At 41.5% G+C, this 20,764-nt stretch overlaps 1 protein-coding gene across 5 annotated transcripts in view; it reads left to right on the forward strand.

Moving 5' to 3' along the window:
* HECW1 (HECT, C2 and WW domain containing E3 ubiquitin protein ligase 1) overlaps window positions 1-20,764 on the forward strand; it is a 270,057-nt gene that overhangs the window by 197,111 nt on the left and 52,182 nt on the right. For all 5 annotated transcript variants that reach the window (XM_069960322.1, XM_069960326.1, XM_069960324.1 and 2 more), the window contains 9 exons: window positions 569-1,897; window positions 6,099-6,200; window positions 7,622-7,772; window positions 9,483-9,598; window positions 11,094-11,215; window positions 13,657-13,842; window positions 14,375-14,509; window positions 14,978-15,083; window positions 16,589-16,685. In XM_069960322.1, coding sequence (XP_069816423.1) covers window positions 569-1,897; window positions 6,099-6,200; window positions 7,622-7,772; window positions 9,483-9,598; window positions 11,094-11,215; window positions 13,657-13,842; window positions 14,375-14,509; window positions 14,978-15,083; window positions 16,589-16,685 — 2,344 coding nt within the window. The remainder of the gene's footprint in view (window positions 1-568; window positions 1,898-6,098; window positions 6,201-7,621; window positions 7,773-9,482; window positions 9,599-11,093; window positions 11,216-13,656; window positions 13,843-14,374; window positions 14,510-14,977; window positions 15,084-16,588; window positions 16,686-20,764) is intronic.

Here is a 20,764-nt window from a genome sequence, read left to right on the forward strand (position 1 = left end):
GATAAAGCCCTAAGGCTGCCTAGAAAACATGGATACAGCCATATGCCACCTCTAAACAAATGCCACACACTCTGGTTCGGATGAACTTGAGCATGCTCGAAGTTTTCTCAACTCTAGTCCCTTCACACATTGACTGATTACTTAAAAAAAACTCTAGCTGCCTCACTCCACATATGGGAAAGAGGAAACATTTCCCTATTCCTTGCCGTATTATTCCGCTTCTCTAAATTATTTCTTCTGCATGGCATGATTTATACATTTTTCAAATGCTTATCAATACTTACAAATTTAATATTGCATGAGAGATTGTACATATCTACACAATGACATACACATGGCCAGTAAAGAACTGTGGTAACCAGAATAAAAACATATTTTTACAATCCTGGCTAAATTGTAAGAGAAATGGACAATGTATTTGTATAAGCAACCCAGACATAAGTTTCAAATATGTTTTTAAGAACAGCACATCTTACCATAAGGATAAGTTTATTTAGGACTGCACTTAGCTACATAGTAATCAGAGTTTCTTTGTAAGGTCTGTATAACGTATCCCTTGCTATTTCAGATGATGAGGAGGTCTCTATCTCTACAGAACCTGATACAGTGCTTCATGAAAGTCCATTAAGCCACCCAGCTGAAGTCCTCTCTAATGAGCCCCAGAGGAGGACCTCCGTAGCCACTGAAATCCCAACCTCAGAGTTACCAAATGGATGTATTTCTAGACCTACTCATGATAAACACCCAGCAATAGACAGTAGATCAATAAGTCAAAACAGTTTATATAAGACAACAATAGTTTGTACAGGTCACAGGTCTTTTTTGACCAATGCACAGGAACACCTGGAAAGTAGTACAGCCGATGACCAGTCACCAGCTCCAGATCCTGAGCAAGAGATAGCCGCTCCTTCTGAAGCTGAAGCCAAAATAGAGACTCATGTAGATCCTAGTGCCAGCACTGAAGGAATTGGCCCTATAGTTATAACTGCTATGGAGGGACTTTTGTCAGTGGAGACAAACAAGGAGCAAGACAAAAATGGTGAAGAACCGGAGGAATTAAGTCAGCAGGAGAATAATGAACCTAAACTAAGAAACACTGTAAAGAGAAAAACTAGGCCTTGCTCCCTGCCAGTGTCTGAGTTAGAAACAGTTATAGCATCTGCATGTGGAGAACCTGAAACACCCCGCACACATTACATTAGGATTCACAACTTATTACACAGCTTGCCATCAGCTCAATTGGATGGAGATGGAGAAGAAGAAGAAGAGCAGAACAGTGTAGATATTGATGAAGAATCAACAGTGAAGGAGATGTCTGAGAAGGACATTGTGAGTGAAACTGAAACCATGGCAGCTGATCCTTCTCTGGAAAATGTAGCAGATGAAGCAGATGACCAAGAAATCAGAAATATGTTGCCCCATGATAATCTTAGTGATGACCCCCCTGTGTGTAACCACATCTGTGTGGATGGAGAGCACCCTAGAACTGAAAGTGAGAGTGACTCTAGTCCTAGGGTTCATGGGGATCATGACTGTGATACATGTGACACCTCATGCTATAGCACTTCTTGTTATAGCACCTCGTGCTACAGTACCTCCTGTTATAGTCCTTCTTGTTATGATAGCCACAACCGGTTTTCCAGCCACACTCGTTTCTCTTCCGTGGACAGTGCCAGAATGTCAGAAAGTACTGTCTTCTCCTCTCAAGATGATGAGGAGGAGGAAAACAGCGCCTTTGAATCCATGCCTGATTCTAATCAAAGCCCAGAGCCAGACAGGGACCATGGTGATGGCTCAATCCAATGGTCTGATGATCTCTCTAGTCAAAGTATTAATTCAGAAAGGACTCCTGGCGTCCCAGAATCTCCAGTTGCAGGGCCAAGCAGTAGGAGAGAAGGTTAGAGTGAAGCTTTTTCATTGGATAATTCTAAAAATTGAATGTTACACATTGTATTTCTTTGAAATAATTACTATTTTTTTACTGTATGCTTAATTTCATTGCGTGCGTAAATTATTACTTTAAGGCAATGTTCACACTACGTATATTTGAGGCTGTATGTTTGAGGCTGTATAGCAACCAAAGCAAGGAGTGGATTGAAAACGCAGAAAGGCTCTGTTCACATAATGTTGTAATTGAGTGGATGGCCGCCATTTAATGGCAAATATGTGCTGTTATTTTAAAACAACGGCTGTTATATTGAAATAATGGAAGTTATTTACCGTTATATGGCGGCCATCCACTGAATTACAACATTATGTGAACAGAGCCTTTCTGTGTTTTCAATCCACTCCTGGTTTTGGTTGCTATGAGGACCTGACATGAGGACCAAATACAGCTTCAAATATACATAGTGTGAACCCAGCCTTAAGTGTTATCATGCGAAGATACAGCAGGAGACCTCCTCTCTTATTGTCACAGATTGATCTGTAGTGGGACAGCACAGCCCCAATGTCTTTCCTGCTTAAAATGCAAATAAACCTTTTAGGTATGTAAAATGGAGGAAAGGCCCACAATACCAAAGATGTCATGCATACCTTTGGATTGAATAGATAACTGCAAGTAGATAGGACTTTTCATTTAGTTTAAAAGGAATATATGTTAGCTCATATCATACATTATTTCTTGTGGAGGTGGTTACAAGTTACACACAGCGCTCCCCCTTTTGACAGATGTTGATTAATTTAAAAAATGCAACCTTGCATGGCACGAGACCCCTTATCCCAAAAACTTTTACATCTACAAGCTCAGTTTATTGACTTATGTACTTTTATAGGTGCGTGCCCCATAGGGCCAACCTGGCAATTTTTCAATATACAGTATATACACAGCCATCTAAACCTTTCCTGTTACTGTTGAAAAAGTATTCCAATGAGGGAAACATATGTTATATCCACAGAATATGTCATAAAATGTCTAAGTGATGTGGGTCCCTCATATGGAAAGCTAAAAACAGCTGAATGAATTGTTTTAGGCAGTTTGTGTAACTTCCAATAGCATTAATGAGAGTTGTGTAAACAGTGTAGCACTTTGAGCCATGCTGATTCTACATGTACTGTAATTCACTTTTGTACAAGAATATTGTCCACATAGCTCACAGTGCTGCGCAGCTTGTGCTACTCCCATCAACATCTACTGAAGTTAGTTAAACAGTCCACTGGGACGTTTCCAGCATCTTGACCACCCATGACCAAACCACAGGGGACAAGGGGCCTTCAATTTTGAAATAGGTATGGGTCCCAGCAGTAGGGGATAGACACTTATGGAATTTATTGTGGATATTCTATATAATGGGTATGGAGGAAATATGGTTTCTCACCAATCATCGTATTTCTAACAGTTTCCAACTCGCTCCTTGTAATGCCAGGCAAATAATACTCACAGTGTCTTCATGACATCAATTTTCCTTTAATAAATCACTGATGCAACATACAACAGAGCTCACACAGCTGATGTATCCCATGAACTCGGACACCCCAGCACGTCCTCCGCACGGAGGATGGCCTGGACTTGACTTGGTGGAGTCTAGGAGTGTGGAGGGTGCAATAAGCTACTTTAGGGCAGACCTTGCTCTGTTTTGAGATATTTATTGTGGATATGCCATGAATGTCCCACATGGGAATGTGAGAGGATAGCTTTAGCACTGTGAAGGACCATGCCCTAAACGATTGTCCAGGAAGTGCTATTCTGTGTGGACACATGCAGTACATATTCTATGACATTCCACTAAACATACTGTAGCACTTCTCAGAGGAATTGTCTCCTAAAATTGTTTGAACAAATCAGAAGCAAGGCTTGTGAAAAAAACATTACCAGGCAAAGCATAAAATGAAACTTCTTACCTGATGGAATGAATTCCAAAAATTTTTCATACAGGCATTATTGATGCTAATGTTGCATTATGACAGCTCAATGATGACAGGGGATGTAGAAGTGTTCTGGCATCTTGGCATATGAATTCCCATGCATACTGGCATGTGTACAGTAAATTAATAAGTAATTACTAAAAGCTGCCCCCACATTAAACCTCAAATGTGAACACCATTAAAGAAATATTTTTCAGTGCCATAACTGCATGCCTGCGATCTCCAAAACTTTTTTTTATTTAAATAATGAAAATTTAAATGTGTATTTCTAATTGACCTTGTATATTGTGCATAGATATAAAATGATACACCTTGTTTCCTGGGTTTTATTTTTTTATTTGGTTTTAAGTAATATTTAATGGTTAAAAATAAGTTTATTGATATCTGTACCAACATTTACAGATGTTATACATTTCATATTTTAAATGTGTAAGTATGTTTTTACTTTTTTTGTGGTATGTCACATAAACTATTAGTTTGTGAATTAACTAGAAAATAATACTAGTCTCATCCTCCTCTACTCCTGCATTAATGCTAATGGGTTCCCTCCACTCGTTTTTGTTAGCATGCAGCAGTGACATACTATGGGATCCAGGATGGGATATTCAAAGTCTATACCTTGCTTTCCATGCTGAGGTCAAGTAGAGGATCTTTGTTACCAGGCTTAGAGATTGTTATAGGTTGTGTCTAAACAGTAGGTGACATGTTTTAGTCTAGGAACATATTGGTGTGGTAAGTGGTAGGTTACATGTAATCCCCTACAGTGTGTAGTAGCTGCTAGGCTGCTAGACCCAAGGAAACTGAGTCTTCCATGAAGTTTAGTTTGTTGGAGAGTTCTATAGGAGATTTTCGATTCTTGTTTATCTCCAAAAATAAAGTTCATTGACAGGTAGTAGATTTTCTTTTAATCCTTGGAAAATAAATAGATAGCAACCCACAGACCAGTCATTTTAAGCAGACAGCTCTTTCCATGAAATTAAGGGAAAAGAATGACCAAGTCACCAGTGTAGTTTCTAGGGTATTGATACGCTTACTGAAATTGGGGTTTGGGGTTCAGAATGGTGTTTATATCTGGGAATCTGTCTGCTAGGTGGCTTACTTTGTATAAATGTTTTTAAAGGGAACCTGTCACCCCTCGTGCCGGGGTGAAGGCCGCCCGACCCCCCGCTAGAGCCCCGGATACTTACCCCATCTCGCCAAGTCCTGCTCCTGATGCCGGTCCCAGGATGGAGATATACTTGTCGGAAGCCCAATGCGCGCTGCAGAGATGAGTCCTACGCCCATAAAGAATGACGACTCCGTTTATTCTCTATGGGCATCGGACCTGCAGTGCGCGCGTCAGGCTTCCGACAAGGATATCTCCTTCCCGGGACCGGCATCAGGAGCAGGACTTGGCGAGATGGGTAAGTATCCGGGGCTCTAGCGGGGGGTCGGGCAGCCTTCATCCCGGCACGGGGGGTGACAGGTTCCCATTAAGATTTCTAATATGGGTTTCTTGTTGTATTCTTCTGATGAATCTTCATGGCCTGCAGTTTAATTTTTGCTTTTTTAAACTCTTTCTTATTCTTATTAATTTTAAGAAACATCTTGGCCTGGTGTGAAACTAGGTAAGTGGTAAGGAACCTGAGAGTGGATGTTTGGTAGATTGGCAGGAGGGGCTTTGATAAGTGTAAAGTACATTAGTTATTTTGGCATCTTCAAAAAGTAAGGCTCCCACATTAGGGCCCTGTAGGAAAAATGGATTGCCTGGAAGAACGGGAGAGTTTCCCAAGTAGGGAGTCCACTTTTTTGTTAAAGTAGTGGTGGTGTGCCACTAGGTTTGACCCTTGAATGTGTTTAGGAAAGATCTTGCCTCCTCAACTTTGTGTTGGATTTGCAGTAAGCACTTGTTATGCATCTAAGAGATTAATTTGTAGCAATTCAAGCAGTGCAGCTTATAGTTTTTTTGTTTTAGCGAACAATTTACATTTACATCCATTTAAGCCCTTTAAACAAACAGATCCATGACTTCAAACTTCTTACTACTTATTTTTAAAGCATAAGAGCTGAACTCCAATTTAGGTGCAATTGGTTGGTGGTTGTTGTATGAATAACTGAACAGTTCTGTCTTTAGTTTATTTAATTAGAATAAGATCTGAGTGTAAAGTTACATATAGAAATGCTAGTTTTGTTGAGAAAATGCTATAAATATTAATATTATGTGTACCACACTTTTCCTTTTTTCTTTTCTCTAGGTGACTGTCCTTTACCACACAGTACCCCACCTGTTAGCCAGCTGCCTTCTCTGAGATCAGACCATCATCATTACCCTACTATTGACGAGCCTCTTCCTCCAAGTAAAGAACTGTTTTCAATCATTTTTGTGCCTTCTTTGGAGATCTTTTTACATTGGTGTCATGACTTCTAGTACAGGATCCATGAATAACATGACAGATGCATAAGGTTTCATTATCATCCCTCCTGGCCCATTATTTTTCTCTGTTCAGTTATTATGGGTATGTTTTTTTACAGGACAGAATAGTGACACATGCTAAAAGAGAGACGATGGATACCATATCACAATCATGGCACATCATTGTATATCTGTCTTGTCCAGTAGCTGCACAATGTCACCACAACATCATGTGGCTATTGGTCATCATATGCAGCATGGTCCCCTGAACTGTGAACAGATTCTTAATAATTATATAACATGTTATGGTTTATAAATTCCTCAACTTAAGGAGATTGAGGAAAGGGGGGGGTACCCTGCCCATACCCAAAATAGTCCATTGATAGAAGCTTGATGAATAGCATTCCTATATGTTCGAAGTGTATTGCATATTCAGTACACATACTTTGAATACCTAAGTTAGGAATACACCTTAAGGCCATGTTCACGCAACGTAAGGCTATGTTCACATTTTGTAAGAGACCGGCCGTTCTCAGAGGTGATTATCCCGGCCTGTACTGCAGTACCGCCCTGATGATCTTTAGCACCGCTGAGTTCTAATGCGTGCGCGCCCCCATCAGAACTCCCCACTGCACACAATAGAGCGTGTGGCAAGAGCTGCACGCTCCATAGTGTGCACAGACAGGGTTTTCTGTGGCCGCTATACAGTGAATAGTAAAACCTCTCCAAAAGACCGCCTCTTTACCAGACCTGAATTCCTGTGACATATTTTCAGTTCCCCCACGCTGAATATGTACTTGCCATCTTCTTAGAGAAGACTATCCCTATAGAAGGCACATTTTCAATGCAGTGCAAACTTAGGCTATGTTCACACATATTATTTCTGTCAGTCTTTTTTTCAACCAGAACCAGGAATTGAACTGACAGGGCAACAATATAACGGAAAAAATTTGCACAGCTTCTGTGTTTTCAACCCAGTCATGTCTATTAAAGCGAATGTATCACTAGGTGCATGGCTTTGTTTTTTTTAAATGAACAGACTGGCACCAGCGTGACAATGCCAGAGATTTGGTCCTTTTTTTTGATCCGCTGCCTGGTTCCCGCACACAGCACCAGTCTATCCCCGAGCACCGGCACAGCATGAAGCACTGGGACGGGGCCTGACTGTCCCCAGTGTGACAAATTCCCTCACCTCTGTGACATGGCTTCATTAGAATCAATGGTGCCACATCACATGGGGAGATCATCACACTGGGGGGTGGGGGTCAGTGTTTCATGCTTGGCCTAGTGGTACATTTGCTTTAAATAAAAAATATACATAAGTTTTTTAATACCTTTTTTCTAACCTGTTTCTATATAATGTAGACTGGGAGGCTCGAATTGACAGCCATGGCAGAGTGTTTTACGTAGATCATGTGAACCGCACTACAACATGGCAGAGACCTACAACAGCTGCAACGCCAGATGGAATAAGTAGGTCTGGGTCCATCCAGCAGATGGAGCAATTAAACCGCAGGTTAGTATTAACCTAGGTATACCTTTAAAAGCAAACACTTAGTTTTTTTCCACAAAAAGCATTTATCACTTACAGTTTGCTCAAAGTAGTATATTTAATTGCTGATGGTCTCGGTGCTGGGAACCCCATTGATCACTAGCCTTGGGATGCCGAGTTTCTTATTTCTTTCAACTTCAGCAGTTTGCATAGAGTTGTGATTGAGCATGTGTACAAAAGCTCCATTCAAACTAAAGACTGTAAAATTAAAGATTGTAAAAAGACCATATTAGTATGTCTCTTTCCTTTACTAACACCAGGCCAGATACATTATTTATTTATCTGTCTCAGGGTAAATTCACACGGGCGGATCTGCTCCGAGTTTAACGATTGCGATAAATCCGCAGATTAAAACGCTGTGAGAATGTTTGTCATGTAAATCAATGGCAAACTCAACTCCCAGCATGTTTGTAACGTTTGGTTTTGTCATTGCGGATTAGATGCAATTTTTTTGCGGGGAACTCGCAGCGGTTCTGCCCGTGTGAATTTACCCTCACAGTGCGTTATACTATTTGTATTATACCCAATCATCGTTTGAACACATTTTTTGTGGGGTAGTAAAATTTATTGTTATCAGCAATGCTTCTTCCTGTGTAAACAGGAAATGTATGGCCGATAACAATGAGTGTCATTGGCCACACAAACTTTACAGCAATCATTTGTGCAGCCCAGCCACTCGATTGAGTGTGCTATGAAAAGGCACTGCAAAACAGCACCTCTCCTGTCCTCAATTTGGGTGTTTTCAGCTCAGACCCATTAAAGTGAGTGAAGCTGAATTGCAATACCGCAAATATCAAGCCACATCTGTAGTGCAAAATAATACAATGAGTTTTATTCAATCTTTTTGACTACAGCTGTCACTCATGTAAAGCAGCTTTCCCACATTTGCAGTCCTGAAACCACAGACCATTTTGTCCCTAACTGCTGCACAAAGTTGCTTGAATTAAAGGAGACCTGTCAGCCGCCGTGAACCCACCCCACCTTAATACAGCACCCGGCATACATACCGGCTCCTCCGCTTCCCGCTCTCGGTCCAGCTGCTGAGATATGGCCGTTGGTTTATCAGCACGTTAAATATACAGATCAGCTGAGATGAAATCGATGGCCATAGGAAATCACTGCTCCATTGATTTTCTATGGCCATCGACGGCCATATCTTGGAGGTGGGACCGAGACCGTGAGTGGGAAGCGGAGGAGCCGGTATGCCAGGCCCTGTCTTGGGGTGGGGTGGGTTCGGGGGGGGCAGAAACAACTGACAGGTCTCCTTTAACAACAACATAGTATATAGTTAAAATTGATCTTGTAGTGGTGCAAAAAGTCGCATGTATAGTCCTACATAAATCTGTATCATTGCCCCACTATAGTTTGGCTGAGCTGTGTTGCACTTTCAATGACTTTGATAATGTTAAAATAGTGTCTAAAAAATTAGGCAATGCCTATATTTCTACCTATGTAAAGACATTTGTAAGATGATGGAATACTTTTCACTCACCAATAGCACTAGTAACCAGTCGTGTTTACACTGCAAACATGGTATAATGATACATAAAAGTGATGGGCTCAACTCAACTATTGCATTATTGTAAAGAACTATGATTACATTAATGGCAATTTTCTTGTACTAGTTGTGAATAGTTTTCCAGTTGAGAATTGTTTTCCCTTTGAAAAATTAAGATATCAAAATATCCAGCGGACCATTGCTACAGAAAGGCCAGAAGAGGAGGCTGGTCGAAGTGATAGACTCCCTGGGGTTGGTGATTCGGAAACTGACCTGTCGCAACCAAATTCAGGTACTGTTATTTACGGCTATCAACATGAATTAAAATAGTAAATAAGTTTTGTAATAGGCATTCAGTAGGATAAAATGGTTTTATATCTGCACTTTCCTCTAAATAGCTGGGGGGGGGGTGAACTTTATCTGAAAAGGGGGTGTGAATGCCAGGCTCAGGGGTGTGAATGAAGTGGATCACACTAAATTCAGGCCCATCTGAAGGACTGCATGTTTGACACCTGTGATGTAAAGAGTAGGGAGCAGCAGCACCTTTGAGGATCCTCATTTACAGGGTGCTGATCAGTTACCATGGCATCCAGTGGCCTTCTGAATGCCTCTGTGCCTGACATTGTAAATCTACTTGTACAGTCTGCTTTAAGCAGGCTGTACAAAAAGAGCGCAGATTATTTTGATTTATTGCAGCAGTATTGATTGCATTAGTATAAGCAATCTGATTACTGCATATAAATGTCCCCTTAAAAAGTGAAAAATAAATCTAAAATTTTTTTTTAAAAGTATAAAAAACTCCCATAATAAAAGTCCAAATGGCTCCCATTTTTCAAATAAAAATAAATAAATAAAAAAATAGAAATAATAAACATATTTAGTACCATTGAATCAAAGTATTAATATATAATATTAATCCTGTATGGTGTTTGATGTAAACATAAAACAATACCAAGCACCAGAATTGCTGATTTATGGTCATATAATACAACAGAGAAAAAAAGAACAGATCTATTCCAAACTGGTACCGATAAAACTATCGATCACACAGCAAAAAATGAATCATACTACCTATGCAGTAAAAATAAATGAACTGTCATAGGCTATGCTCCCACAACGTAAAAATCATGATCATTACAGCTATTTGCCTTTATTTTTACATTGTGAGAACATAGCCTTAGAGGTCAGAATATGGCAATTCAGTCTTGTTTCATTTGTTTTTTTGTTTTAAGTTTACATTTTTTAAAGTTGGTAAACATGAAAATTATATTAATTGAGCATCATTGTAATTGTCAGTTTTACTACAAAGTGAATTGAGTAAAAACAAAATCTCTCAAAAGTTGCAGAACAGCAGTTTCGTAGTACATTTTAGGGTATAATGAAGGGTGCCGTTAAAAACTAGTATTGGTCCTGCAAAAAACAGCCCTCATATGGCTCTGTATATGGGGTTAATGGGTTAAGGTCTTGAAAGGCAATAAAAAGGCTGAATTTGGGAATAATAATTGCTCTACATATCGGAGACCCTGTGAAACCCACAAACAGTCAAAGAACTAGGGAAAGTGGATGTTTTAACAGACAAAGGTGTTAGGGCATCACATCTTTGAGCTCTTCTGCAAACTTATCAGAACTGCCGTGTCCCTACTAGAAGCCCAGCATTTATTTTTCATGGTACACAAGGAAAATAAGAGATAAACTCTCAATCAGGAAAACCTCCCCTTACGTGAAGCCTACTATATGCTGACATTGGAACTGGAACGTTAACAGTGGGTGCACTTTATATTTTACAGAATTGAGAAGAGACTCAACGCTAACGCCTATAAACTCCCAGAAAATAACCCTGTTATTACAGTCTCCAGCTGTCAAGTTTATAACCAATCCAGAGTTTTTTACTGTGCTGCATGCAAACTATGTAAGTATTTATTGTCATCTCTAGGAACTCAAAGGGGTATTCCCCCCAAAATTATTTTTGCATTAATATGTTGCCCACCCGTAGCTTTCCATCTTTCCAATATAAAGTTATTACGGATTCTGAACGGTTTTGCTGTTATCCAGCTGCATTCACCCCCATCACCCGTGGCATCCCTCACTCACCCGAGGCATAGCCGCTGCACTCACCCGCGGCACCCCCCCCCCGCGAGACAAGCTCCGCCCCCCGCGATCGCCTGCGGCAAGCTCCGCCCCCGCGATCGCCCGCGGCAAGCGCCGCCCCCCATCGCCCGCAGCACGCTCCGCCCCCCCCCAATCGTCCGCGGCTCTGCTACACCGTCCCCCCCCAACTCAGCTCTGCCACACCGTCACCCCCAACTCAGCTCTGCCACACCGTCACCCCCAACTCAGCTCTGCTACACCGTCACCCCCAACTCAGCTCTGCTACACAGTCACCCTCAACTCAGCTCTGCTACACAGTCACCCTCAACTCAGCTACGCCGTCACCGCCAACTCAGCTCTGCTACGCCGTCATCGCCAACTCAGCTCTGCTACGCCGTCATCGCCAACTCAGCTCTGCTACGCCGTCACCCCCAACTCAGCTCTGCTACGCCGTCACTCCCCAACTCAGCTCTGCTACGCCGTCATCCCCAACTCAGCTCTGCTACGCCATCATCCCCAACTCAGCTCTGCTACCCCGTCATCCCCAACTCAGCTCTGCTACGTCGTCATCCCCAACTCAGCTCTGCTACGTCGTCATCCCCAACTCAGCTCTGCTACGCCCCCAACTCAGCTCTGCTACGCCGTCGCCCCCAACTCAGCTCTGCTACACTGTCATCATCTCCTTCATTGTCTCAGCTCTGCTACTTCACCCTCATCAGGCAGAAGCATTGCATGATGGGAAATGTAGTTTCCTATCTTGGATATAGATTGGCTTTTAGAAAACTTTAGAAAAACTCAGGAACGGCAGCAGCTAGAAAGACGGGAGATGGCTCAAAATACTCAGGGGGACTTGGTGAGTAAGACCAGCTAGGTTTGGGAGCATTTCATTTTTTTTTAGCTCCTGGGGGGGAGTACCCCTTTAACAGGAAAATAAAAACAGGAAAAAAGACTGAAAGTCTGAAAAAGGTCTTTATTGCCAATTACTGCAGTATAAAAAATTGGCTTACTATTGGTTTACCTACCTGCAATAAAGCCTGTGAATATGCTTCTGTACATAAAGTGTGCCTTTTACCATTTCATGCACATAGTGTCTGATTTTCAGTTTTATTCTATTTTTGTTGTTTCCATTCATATACATAGCTTCTTTCAAAAATCTGCTGATCGCCTATGAAACTAGACTCCAAGGCTCTTTGTATAGGGTTTATGGGGGAGGGAGGGGGTCACTCCAACAAAAGACTTTGAAAAATGCAATTGTAGTGTCCCACTACGGGTGGTTCTTCTTTTTTTTAAAGTAACTCAGGTGTCACACCAAGTGATTTTTGCTGCAATCTCTATTGCAGTCACTAGGTGTCTTACTCCCTCTGGGCACAGCTGCACTATATGGTAAGGTTAAGCTATGTTGTTGTGTATTGCCAAAATGTATCTGTGTTTTACATTCTTTATATTTCTTCTCTCTATCCTCCACACTTCCTATTACAGGACCCTATATAAGTTAGTTCTAGTGTATGAGAGACAGACCACAGACCAGAGTTCCTGCTGCACTCACTAAGCAGTCCTGGCTTGGGCCAGAGCCTTGACGGGGACTATACCTTCTTTCTATTAAGAGACTGACACCACCAGACATGCTCTGTTTTACCCAGACTAAGGTGTAACCGGATGGCAGGACAACTCTTGCCCACGCCGTGGATTCTTTTTTCTCCGGACAGTCATCCTCTAAAGCGCAGGAAGTGGGACTAATCCACAGTAGAGCTCAGTGCAGTCAGCCTACTATACACTACAGTATATACACACTAACTCCCTGTAAACCTTAAGAAGTTCCCATACTAGTACTGAGCAGTGTGATCTGTAATATCAGCCATCTCCCTGGCCAGAAGTCCTGCAAAGGACCTGCTTGCTCACATTGTCAGCATTTTTTGCTCACTTATCCCTCCTTACCCCTCCACCTTTCATAGGCTTCTATGGGCAGTGTAACCCCTTTCTCACTCTTCTGGCTTCTGGCTTTTCCTTAGTGATGTCCCATAAGAATAAAGGGGGGGGCACAGCCTTGTGAGTGCAGACAGAAGCTCTTTTCCTATTAAGATCTGTCAGTTCCTTAAATGCACTTGTACTATTTGTTACACATTATGAATATTTCCATTACTGATGTAAGGTAAGATAGATCTAAGGCTGTATTTGCTATTTGGTTTGTATTTTCTCCACTGTGCTGTAAATACACTATGATAACACTGTAGTCTCTAAATCTCTGTTTTTCTTCCATGTTAGAGTGCCTACAGAGTCTTCACTAATAGCACCTGCTTGAAGCACATGATTCTGAAAATCCGCAGGGACGCCAGGAATTTTGAGCGGTATCAGCACAACAGAGACTTGGTGAATTTCATTAACATGTTTGCTGACACCAGGCTGGAGTTGCCCCGTGGTTGGGAAATTAAAACTGACCAACAAGGAAAGGTATGTCTATAGGTTACGTTCAACCACATACAAGATACAGCCCTCCTAAAATGTCATGTTTTTTCACTGCCTCCCTGCTATCCTCTTGCTATTTCCTATTTCCCATCCCCTGAGACAATCATTAGCGGCTAAGTTGTTAAAGCATGTAGAACTGCAGGGGAAGGAGAGCAGCAGCAGCTTGAACCAATGATGAGGGAGGTGTGTCTCAGACTACCCAGACACCCTGTAGAGACTGTAGCTAAGCTGTAGTCACCCGTCACAGTTCTGTCTGGAGCTGAATTAAAAACGAGACAAGCAGCTAACATACATGACTGGTCAGTTGCTTAACCCCCTTTAGTATTCCAGGCCACGGGAAGGGGGAAAAGGCTTGAAATCCCCCTTTGAAAATCCTGCATTCTCTCTTTCTCTCAGTGTAATCTAATAAATCTCTCAATACTCCCTTTCTCTCCCTTTTATCTCTTGCACTCTTCCTTATCTTCTTCCTCGCTCACCAACTGAATGTAAGTGTTAACACAGATATCCTTTTCTCCAGTCATTTTTTGTAGATCATAACAGTCGAGCGACAACATTTATCGATCCACGAATCCCTCTTCAAAATGGCCGGCTTCCAAATCATTTGACTCATAGGCAGCATCTTCAACGACTTAGGAGTTACAGTGCTGGGGAGGTGATTCCTAGAAGAACTTTTTATAATCAAAATAACATTATAGCAAAACAAATAACATTGTTGCCTAGATGTAGAGAGCCCATATTCTCTAGCTATCTATTTAAGTTTTCTCTGTTTCTCTGCCTTTCCTTTATACTTTGTTAATATATTGTTCTCAATATATGCTAGAATTTGTAGAACTATATTGTGGGTTGTTTTTATCATAATGCTAATTCTTCTGGTAGCCATAAATAGATATTTGGATATGGGTAGCTCCCATTGATTCTGCAATAAAAAGAGGACACAAGACCAAGAAAATACAACCTGCTACCACATTGTTAATAATCTATGCTATACTGGTGTGGGTTTTGTCAATAGGGTTATTATTTTACGGCCTGTTACAACACTATCATCCATATAAACCATGCCATATGTTGAGTTTTGTGACAAATTCCTACATTGTTAATTTGCATGTGTGTTTTCAAATAGGCATCAGAGGTTTCCAGAAACAGAGGAGCATCACTGTTAGCAAGGCCAGGTAACAGTTTGGTTTCTGCAATCAGAAGTCAACATCAACAGGAATCAGTACCTTTAGGTAAGCGGAAACACACAATGTGTCATCAGAAAATGAACTATTTAAATCTAGTTTTTATAGGAAACATTTTTAAGGATTTTTTTCTGATTGTGCATTTCACTACTAATATTTAGAAATAATCCTCAAATTTTGAAATTTTCATTCTCACTGCTCAGACTGGGTTCACACTACGTTTTTGCAATCCGTTTTTTTCATCCGTCTAATGCAAAAAACAAAAAACTGATGTAAAAAAACTGATGCAATTGTGTGCATCCGTTTCGATCCGTTTCTCCCTTGACTTCCATAAAAAAAAAGGATCAAAACGGATCCGTTTTTTTAACGGACACAAAAATAAAAATAAAAAACAGATGAAAAAAAAAACAGATTGCAAAAATGTAGTGTGAACCCAGCCTAAGCTGAAACTTTTTGTTCTATCTGTGATGATAAGGCGCATGCTGCTGGAAAGTGATCTGTACAGCATTACTAAAGGGTAACACCAGTTGATAGAGAAGACAATAGATAAGGCTCACAGTTCAGCCTCCCCTCCTTGTGGAATGACTTGTTCTCAATTATATTAACAAGACAGCTCATGTCCTTTGCTGCCTATGTCTATGGGGCTTGTTGTAAAGGATATCTCATGCATTATGGCTGTCCCCTTCGTAATGTACAAAAAATGTAATTAAAAGAATGACAATCAGGAAAAAGAAAGATTAAAAAAAGAATTTCAACCTTGAAAAGATAAGTAGTGTTGTTTGGTGGAGTCTCAAATACTTTGGTCAGTGGTTACTTTTCTGTCTTCATTCAAGAAATACAAGATAAAAACAGACTCCAAACCACCAGACCAGGTAACAGGGCGCAGGTCCAAATCAGATGACTCAGATGTGTGTTTATTGGCAAGACCCCAGTTTTGATACAGGGTTTAGGGAGATGTTGGCCTCAGCTCCTGCCATGTTTTCTTACTCTTTTTCTTGGCTTTGAAATCTAATTATTCCCATTCAAAGGGGTAATCCACATCCTGGCATAATAGGGACAGAATAAGGAAATAGATAGACAAATCTAACCTGCTGATAGCTCCTTATTGCACATGGGGCGCTGAGGATGAAGGGAAGTCTCTTACCATATACCTCTGCACCATATCCGTGCAGTTTGTAGTTGAATACTGTTTCCAGTAAGGCCAATGGGAGCACTATGTGTGGGACTACTGCCCCCAGAGTACTGATCTGGCCCACCAGGCCAGGGCAGATCTGTGCTCTGAGGGTAGTAGGCCCAAATGGACTTACTAGACATGGTAGACTAGACATTCCCAGTGCCCCACGTGCAATAAGGAGCTATCAGCAGGTTAGATTTGTTTAACCTGCTGATGGTTTCCCTTTAAAAAGGGTATCTCAAAAAGGTTAAGACAATAAACAGCCATTGCAAATGCATTACCTGACAAGAAGAGGCATCATAAAATAATAATTGCGGGAACTGATTTTGTTTTAACTAAAATATTATATATTAAATATTAAATATTTTTTTTATTTCAGCATATAATGACAAGATTGTTGCATTTCTGAGACAGCCAAATATTTTTGAGATGCTTCAAGAACGTCAACCAAGTTTAGCAAGAAATCATGCACTCAGGTACTTGTTCTATGATTTATAAAAGCAACACTCTTATGAGAAATCATTTGTCTACAGGGTGACTGTTCTATATCTATTAACCTAACAGAATGGCATGATATATAGGAGGATTCTGGTGCAAAAGATCTGGCAATGCGCCATGGCTTCCATTATAAACAGATATTACAACCACAAGAGTGGACAAAGCCTTTATTCAGTTTTTGCACAAGTTATATCTGTTGGTCTGCTTTATCATTGTACCAATCATAAGACATCAAAACTGTGCTTCACCTGTGTTATTCAACCTTTTTTGTAGCTTGTATCACCAGATATCCCCAAGACTTGGAGCCAAATAGTTTTTCAAATAGGCAGTCATGAGCAAAATATACAATGCACGTTCAATGCTGGGAAGTGACAAAAGTAAGAATAGCAGCTGCTGACTGTCCTGTCTGTTACCTAAACTCTAACCTATCAAAGACAATGTGAGGCTGGATTCACACTGCTTCTTTCTTAATGTTTAACATATACAGTACATTTTATAAAAATGTATACATTAACAGATGCTAAAAACAGACTGCTGTATGGCATAATGACTTACATGATATAAAAACACATTGTAAGATATATGTTTGCTGTATACACTAGTATAGTATGCTTTTGTATAGAGACAAATAGAGACAGCATCACTGTAACATCTCTGTCCCTGCAATGTCCCTGTAGATACCCTGAACTAACTTGTGCTAGCAGAATGAAGAGCCATTAGTAGCAGGCACAGTGGCCACCATGAGGGTGAACAACTGGGGAGGTCAGATCAGGATATCTATTCACACAGGCTCTGATGTCAAACTCCATTAGAATTGTCAGACATGAGTCTAACCTAAATAAATAACAACTTGGGTTTTAATCTTACAGAGGAGCTAGTCTACCACAAACTTCTGAAAAGCTAAAGCAATGTACCACCAGGTACATTGCTTTAGGATTTTTACATTAACAGACCGGCGCCAACGCAAGGATATCGGAGGTGCAGCCCTTTTTTGGACCTGACACCTAGTTCTCACGGTGCCAATCTATTCCCAAGCACGAGCCAGGCATGAAGCACTGGGGGCGGGCCCGCCAGCTCCCAGTGTGTTGATCTTCCCTCTCCTCTGTGACGCGGCTCCATTAAATGTTAGTGAGCCACGTCACAGAGGGGAGGGGGTTTAGTCACACTTGTGCCTGCGGGCCTCCTCCAGTGCTTCATGCTGGGCTGGTGCCGGCGCCATGCATGGGAATCCGGCAGCAGTTCAAAAAAAGGACTGCGCCACCGGCATCCCCGTGCTGTTGCTGTTCTGTTAGGGTAAAAAGGCCATAGCGATGTACCTGGTGGTATATTCGCTTTAATGCTGGCTATAGTAGAAAGGGGTCAAAACATAAATTGCATTGCAGTTTGCTGCTTATGTGGCAGCCTGCTAAAGAAGAAACCCAGCGAAAATGTTTATTAAAGTATTGTATTGTCACCCAAAAAGTTATACAAATCACCAATATACTGTACACTTCTTACGGGAAATGCTTATAAAGTGCTTTTTTTCCCTGCACTTACTACTGCATCAAGGCTTCACTTCCTGGATAAAATGGTGATGTCACGACCCGACTCCCAGAACTGTGTGGGCTGTGGCTGCTGGAGAGGATGATGGCAGAGGGGATGCTCAGTGTCCCTCCAGTGCCCTGTGTCCCTCAGTGTCCCCCTGTCATTATCCTCTCCAGCAGCCACAGCCCCCACAGCTCTGGGAGTCGGGTCGTGACATCACCGTTTTACCCGGAAGTGAAGTCTTGATGCAGTAGTAAGTGCAGGAAAAAAACACTTTATGTGCATTTCCCATAATAAGTGTACATTGGTAATTTGTATAACTTTTGGGTAACAATACAATACTTTAATAGTAAATTTTGCCAGGCTTCTCCTTTAAAGTGCCTGAGCTGACTCCTGTCTATTGCCAAAAACAGAATCTAGGTTCTATTAGTGTAAAAAAGTAAAAAGAAGTCTGAAAATGTAGTAATAAAATACAGGGCCCTTGTGGTTAGATACAATATACAAGGCATGTAAACAATAGTAGGTAAAGGAACAATATATTAGGCTATGTTCACACTAGGTAAGTTCCGTTGTAATCACGGCCATTGTTGCTGATTTGCAACAATGACCGTGATTACTACGGAACTTACGTAGTGCTGTCCTCTATGGAATCCCGGCCGGGATCCCTAGCAGCGTCACAAAAAACTGACATGTCAGTTTTCTGCAGCTGCTATTCAGTCAATAGTTGCAGTCTGATGTGTGTACAGATTGATCTCAAGATTATGCAATACTGTGCAGTTTAGGCAGTAATATGATCAACACTACATCATATTACAGTGACACAGTCTATAATTATTATCTGAAATATATCATTTGGAGCACCACAAGTGTGAATTTTACCAATCTTAATATATTGTTCATTTATCTACTATTGTTGACATGCCTTGTATATTGTATCAAACCACAAGGGCCACAGTGGTGATACTATGTTTTTATATTTATATTCATGTAGTATTGTATTACTACATTTTCAGACTTCTTTTTACTTTTATACACTAATAGAACCTAGAGGATTGGTTATACACTAGATTGTGATACAATTTGATATATCACTAGAGGTACAGGGCAATAACCATTAACCTTAGTTCTAGAGAGGAGTGAGTCTCACAAACCACACACTACATTGCTACAAACACCTACAATTGGGCACATGAGCAGTAGAACTGGACTGTGGTTTAATGGAAAAAAGTGTCCTGGTGTTATAACTCACATTGCTTACCTGGGGAAGAGATTGCACCAGGATTCTCTGTATAAAGAATTAGTTAGAGGTGACATGATGCTCTGGTCTGTGATTTATTTGGAGACCTGGGGGTCTTAGCATTCATGTGGATAATACTTTGAGAGGTACCACCTGACTTCATGACAACTGAATTCCCCAATGAAAGTGGCCACTTTCAGTAGCATAGTGCATCCTGTCTAATGCTGCGTTTACACGGAGCGATAATTCGCCCGATCGTACGATGAACGATTTCGAAGTAACTATTTTTTTTATAACGGTCAGCATTTAGACGGAATGATATATCATACGAAAAAATCGTATTGCGAACGTTTTGCGATCGCTTAAGCCTATCTCGCACATAGGTTAAATCGGTGAACGACTGTTTACACGGAACAATCTGCGAATTTTTTCCGAACGACAAACAACGATTTAAGAACATGTTCAAAGATCAAAATGAACGATTTCTCGCTCGTCGTTCGATCGTTCACTGCGTTTACACGTATGATTATCGTTCGAGTTCAATCGTTATCGAAGACGGCGGCCATCTTGTGTACCGCCTAAGGCCCGAAGCACTTCTATTACACCCATAATAATCGGGCAAAGTCTCTCTAGGGGGTGATAAGTAGCTGGCAGACAGTAGAATGATAAACACCTAGCAGGCAGGAACCGGGGCAGCTGCAGGGTATAGAGTTGTCACGGTACTGGCACGAGGGTGGTACAGCTGTAGGCCGGTCTGCGGTACTATGCGGGATACTGGGCATGCGATTCTTCGCTGTACCTAGTCGGGGCACCAGATAAGGGACACCAATGCCAGGGTTCAGTAACAGCGGTGGTTACAAGTTTATTGTAACTGAGGTAACTGGTAGCAACAGTCTCCTCCGGATGCAACCGGGTATATAGCAGGTTTAAACAGACAGAGCAAAGGTGGTGCTGCATAGGCTGAGGTGAAGCGTGCCGGATGATGGGTATAGTACTGATAGAGGAATAGAGAGGCTGGGTGGATTAGAGTACTTGCGGTGAATATCTTGAGTTGATGAGGAGATAGAGAGCAGGAACGACACCCAGATGAGAGGATACTCCAGGCACTTGAGCAGGCGGACAGCCAGGAACTGCAACAGCAGAGCACCGAGTCCATTCTTTTGAAGGTGAAGAGGGATACACACGCACGACCTCCTTGCTTGGGAGCAGGGGCCGGAACTGCGCAGCAAGGAGAAGTCACATGGTACCCCTGGCCAAAGCTCGATGGCCCTTGGAGGAGCCATGGTTACAGGGGGC

This window comes from Dendropsophus ebraccatus, chromosome 2 (assembly GCF_027789765.1).
Source record: "Dendropsophus ebraccatus isolate aDenEbr1 chromosome 2, aDenEbr1.pat, whole genome shotgun sequence".
In the NCBI taxonomy this organism is placed as follows: domain Eukaryota; kingdom Metazoa; phylum Chordata; class Amphibia; order Anura; family Hylidae; genus Dendropsophus; species Dendropsophus ebraccatus.